The sequence below is a fragment of the Carassius gibelio genome, chromosome A10 (assembly GCF_023724105.1).
Source record: "Carassius gibelio isolate Cgi1373 ecotype wild population from Czech Republic chromosome A10, carGib1.2-hapl.c, whole genome shotgun sequence".
In the NCBI taxonomy this organism is placed as follows: Eukaryota; Metazoa; Chordata; class Actinopteri; order Cypriniformes; family Cyprinidae; genus Carassius; species Carassius gibelio.
The window spans coordinates 6,993,261-6,997,637 of NC_068380.1; the positions used below are offsets into that span (position 1 = coordinate 6,993,261).

At 41.4% G+C, this 4,377-nt stretch overlaps 1 protein-coding gene across 1 annotated transcript; it reads right to left on the reverse strand.

Moving 5' to 3' along the window:
* Positions 1–3,154: 3,154 nt before the first annotated feature.
* On the reverse strand, positions 3,155–4,040 carry LOC128020975 (class A basic helix-loop-helix protein 9-like). The gene has a single exon (XM_052607820.1). It carries the CDS (start codon positions 4,014–4,016, stop codon positions 3,180–3,182), a length of 837 nt encoding a protein of 278 aa, XP_052463780.1. The 5' UTR covers positions 4,017–4,040; the 3' UTR covers positions 3,155–3,179.
* Between the last annotated feature and the right edge of the window lie 337 nt (positions 4,041–4,377).

Here is a 4,377-nt window from a genome sequence, read left to right on the forward strand (position 1 = left end):
TGAGTGAGCAAATTCAACAGAGCAGACAGCAGAAATCACTGCAGAGATGAGTTATTGCTCTTCTCAGTCCTGACACTCAAAGCTGCGTTAACCGCTGACATTTAACTCAGTAGGAGAGATAAACAACTTTATAAATGCTCAGCAGATGGTGGGAAATCCTGATTTTGTTTGACTCCGAGACTATAATTCTACATCTTTGCTCATGGACACCCCATCAAAGAATTTTTAAGCTAACCAGCTAAATGTAAATTAATTTCATGCTTTTAAGAGCAGTGGAAAAAAAGACGGGTTTTGGCAGTAGAATGAGGCGTTCCTTTATACAAAAGGTATAATTCTAAAGACATCCACCTTCAGGTTCTAGTACATGTTTCAGCCTGTGAAAAGTTGCTTTTTTTTCTTGCTCAAATGTGAGCTCCATATTCCCCTACCATATGTCATACAATATGATCCATAAAAGCCTGATGTATCAAATATGATACCCAACAGAAAATAATTATACAAATTTTCCATTTCAAAATATTTGATTTTTCTAGGCTATCAACACAATACAGCAGTTGGTTTTGCTTGGTTGGTTTTCAGCGCTATGGTGTTCTGTTACCACCTGCTGGTGGTGTATGTGGATGATAGTCAGGAGGCAGATCATAGCATATGACATGAATATCAAAATCAACAGCACGTTATGTGCCAACACTAGCGGATCACAGACACTGTCCCAGAGCATTGTTCCAATTACATGCATCTACTCTGGTCCAAAACCAAATCTATGTCCATGAAAATGCCAGAACCCCATCAAAATGCTCAAAAATGCTAACCTCCGCGATCACACTTTAGCTTTGGCCTTTGTGTGTACGTGTGAATGTGTCTTTCATCATTAGCAAGCAGCAGAGAGGCTGCAGGTGAGTCATCTGCCATCTCTCGCTCTCATGTGCTCAGTGTCTTGGCATGTGCTCTCCTGCACATTCTCCTGTCAACAGTACCCACCGCAGACATCATGGGGGCGGTGCGGCCCGGCCAGACCTGGCCTGGAAGATCAGCGTGGGTTTGAAGTTGGTGAAGTTTATGAGTGTTATGAGGTGTTATCGTTCCATGGATGACTCATTGCATTCAAATCTCTGCATTAAAAATGCTCATAAGCTCATTCATCTTTCTGAGCTGCATCAGAAAGCTATTCAAGTCAACATGAAATCACTATTGACGGCATTGACTCTTTCTTATGGAAGCTTGTTTCCACCACAGGATAAAAAAAAAAAATCAATTTATCAATTACTTTAGACGGGGGAACCCCCCAGAAAATCAGAATTCAGGCTAATAATAAAGATTCCATTTTGATCTATATTAAAGTCCTGCCATTGTCCAGTCTGCACAAATAACGTGCTGCCCTCTAGTGTCCAAATGCTTCCACTTAGCAGGTGATTATTTTACCTGCTGCTAATTGAACTGTTTACAGATCTTTATTTGACAGATATGATAAATGCATTGGATCAAATGAGCAATGTCCGGATTGACGGGAAAGATTTGCTCACTGCAGAAAACAACAAATAAACCTGCCGATGTGCTCAAATGAAGCCTGACTGGCCCAGTGCCACAGCAGGCAGGACGACAGACATGTTGTCACCATCACTCAACACGTTCATCGTCAATGTCACTCAGCACGTTTGCTGTGAGTCAGGGATTTCCATGATTCATGTCTGTGGATGAAATAAGAAGAAGACAATCCGTCTCCTCTTTTCTCTCACCCTCAACCTTGTTTATGTAGCCCGATCTGACACACCTGCTGGTCTCCCCATAAAAGTCCCACGTGTACGATCAGTCGCCACGGGGCTGCCGGAAAGAGACCAGGGAGGATTTTCTCGCTCTCTCTATGGGCAGAGCTTGCACTTCCTTCCTGTGAGGTCATAAATCTCTCCCTAAACACAAGCTAATGGTCTAATAAACCTTAAACCACCTCCACTATTGTTCGCTAGTGGAATGATCTTTCCAACTCCACCCAAACAGGCAAGTCCCTCACCTTTTCTATGAGCACTTGACTGAGTTATTAATATTCTTTTTTTAATAGTTAATAGTCTATTCAACAAGAACAATGGACAGTCCGTGACTGCTTTAGAATCATCTACAGATTTAAAAAGGGACATTTGGCATTAATTGAAAAAAAAAATTTTTATTGAAAAATAGCAAATATAATACATCACACCTAATATTTTAAAATATATTGCTAATAATAATACAACTACAACTAAGTTGCAATGATACATAGGTCAAATAAATGATTCAAAATAAAAGATTTGCTATGTGCAATGTTGATACATTCTATATATACAGTGTATATATACAGTATATATATATATATATATATATATATATATATATATATATATATATATATATATATATTAGCATTGCCATGTACAGTATGTATTAAAGAAATATTGTAAAAAATGCACTTTAACTGATTGTACACTTTCCTCTTTTTTTCCTCTTTTTATGTATGCTTTCCTCTTTTTTGTGAGTATAAAATTTTTTGTTTTTGTCAGTTTAGCAATTTTGTACTTCAGCAATTATGTTGATGCATAGTCTATATATTATAAAAGTTACTGAAAATTCTTACATGGTAATGTGCACATACTCTTCCAGACTCAAGCATGAATGGGATTTCTGCTAATCCTTGCTACGTCAGAATGTGTTACATCCTGTTTTGAAAAGAATGAGCAGTTCATACAAGATCAAAGCTCCACTTTTCGGAAATGAGTAGAAGGGAACAGACACTTTGTCTCTGCATGCACACAAACACATAATGCACTTAATTGCTACATATGCACACAGAAATACTCTCTAAATGCTTAACTTTGGCATGAAGAAGACTGTGTGTTACTGTTTTGCATATTTTATTACAACGGTAAAATGCAAATATCTTGATGCACAAAGAGATTTTTTTTAAACAAACTTTTCTTGTCCTTTGTTTACTAACGCAATATGTTTGCAAATCGCATATAATTGGCTCTTTACATGTAAGTTTCTATTAATGCATTAAACACTAATTATAATTACATTCAAAGTATGTACAATTCTTCCAATAGTAACCAAACCACAGAAATGCACCTGTTTACAGGTGTTGACAGTGATTTTCCCAGTTCTTGCTGTCAGTTTTGCCTTTGACAGTCTCAAGAGTCCATGAGTGTGTATCACAGTGTGTTGTGGCAGTGCTGCGGCCCAGCGTCCTGTAGGTACCCCATGTGCCAGGACAGAGGGAGTGTCTGCAGGGGTTCCCCGTAACTGTCTACATTATTTGAACCACAAGAGCCCCAAACTCCTGGCTGATGTGACCCAACATCACCTATCCGTCCATACCTGGATGAGCTTGCCATATCACTAGGAGGGTAAAGCTGGGCATCGGGAGAGAAACACGGATAGTGAGGGGAGGGTGGACAAGCAGGGCTTGTGAAAACGTGTTGCTCTGAGGACAGTCTGTGCAATGGCTTTTGTGTATGGTAGTTGAGCGGCTGGTGCCAGGATAGGAAGTTCTGGGATTCAAGGCGGACAGGAGGCGATGGCTGCTGACACAAGCTGCCCAGCTGACCGTGACACTCAAGGTGGCTGCAAGACTTCCCCACACTTGCTGGTGGGTTGTTAGTGAGGAAGACTGACAAAGCCGAGATGCGATTGATGGCCCTCTGGAGTGTGGCGATCTTCGACAGCCGCTTTCCGCTCAGGTCGTGATGCAGAGCAACTCGGAGCGCGTTGAAAGCCTGGTTATAATCCATAATACGCTTTCTCTCTCTCACGTTGGCCGCCACTCTGCGTGCTTTGGAGCGCACCGGCCTGCTGCGTTTCTTGCTCTGTCTCTCCTCTTGCTTGCTTAAGGCTCTGTTGGGGTAACAACTTGTGGAACTGCTGCCATCGCTGCTGTCCAGCTCCTCTGACCCTTGAAGACTCCCATCCAGTTCCTCCTCGGAGAACTCGGAGCTGGTGAAGCTGCCTCTGCTCGCCATGGAGAACCCGCAGACTGTTTCCAGTGACATCGATCTCCTGCGCTGAGAGTCTGGATCACAATTTTGTCATACAACCTGTGATTACCTCTGATGTTTCTCAACAGGTTGAGACGCTCTTTAAATCACCTTGTTTAGGAGTCACATGGTACAGTCACCTATGAGAAACGCTGGTGTTTATGAGCTCCCCAAGGCAAATTCAACTACTCCCTCCCCAGACCCGCCTTCTGCTGCAAAATCTGCACAACCGTGTATAGGCCCTGAATTAGTGAGTAAAACTCAGACACAGACCAATAAAACACAGGCATTGAGTATGTTTTAGATTTGTACATCTCATAAACTGTGGACAAAATGAAAACATTACATCACAACATCACTTACCATCATCGGAGAT

Coding starts and splice junctions, on each gene's coding strand:
- LOC128020975 (XM_052607820.1), bottom strand. CDS start 4,016: ATGTCACTGGAAACAGTCTGCGGGTTCTCCATGGCGAGCAGAGGCAGC.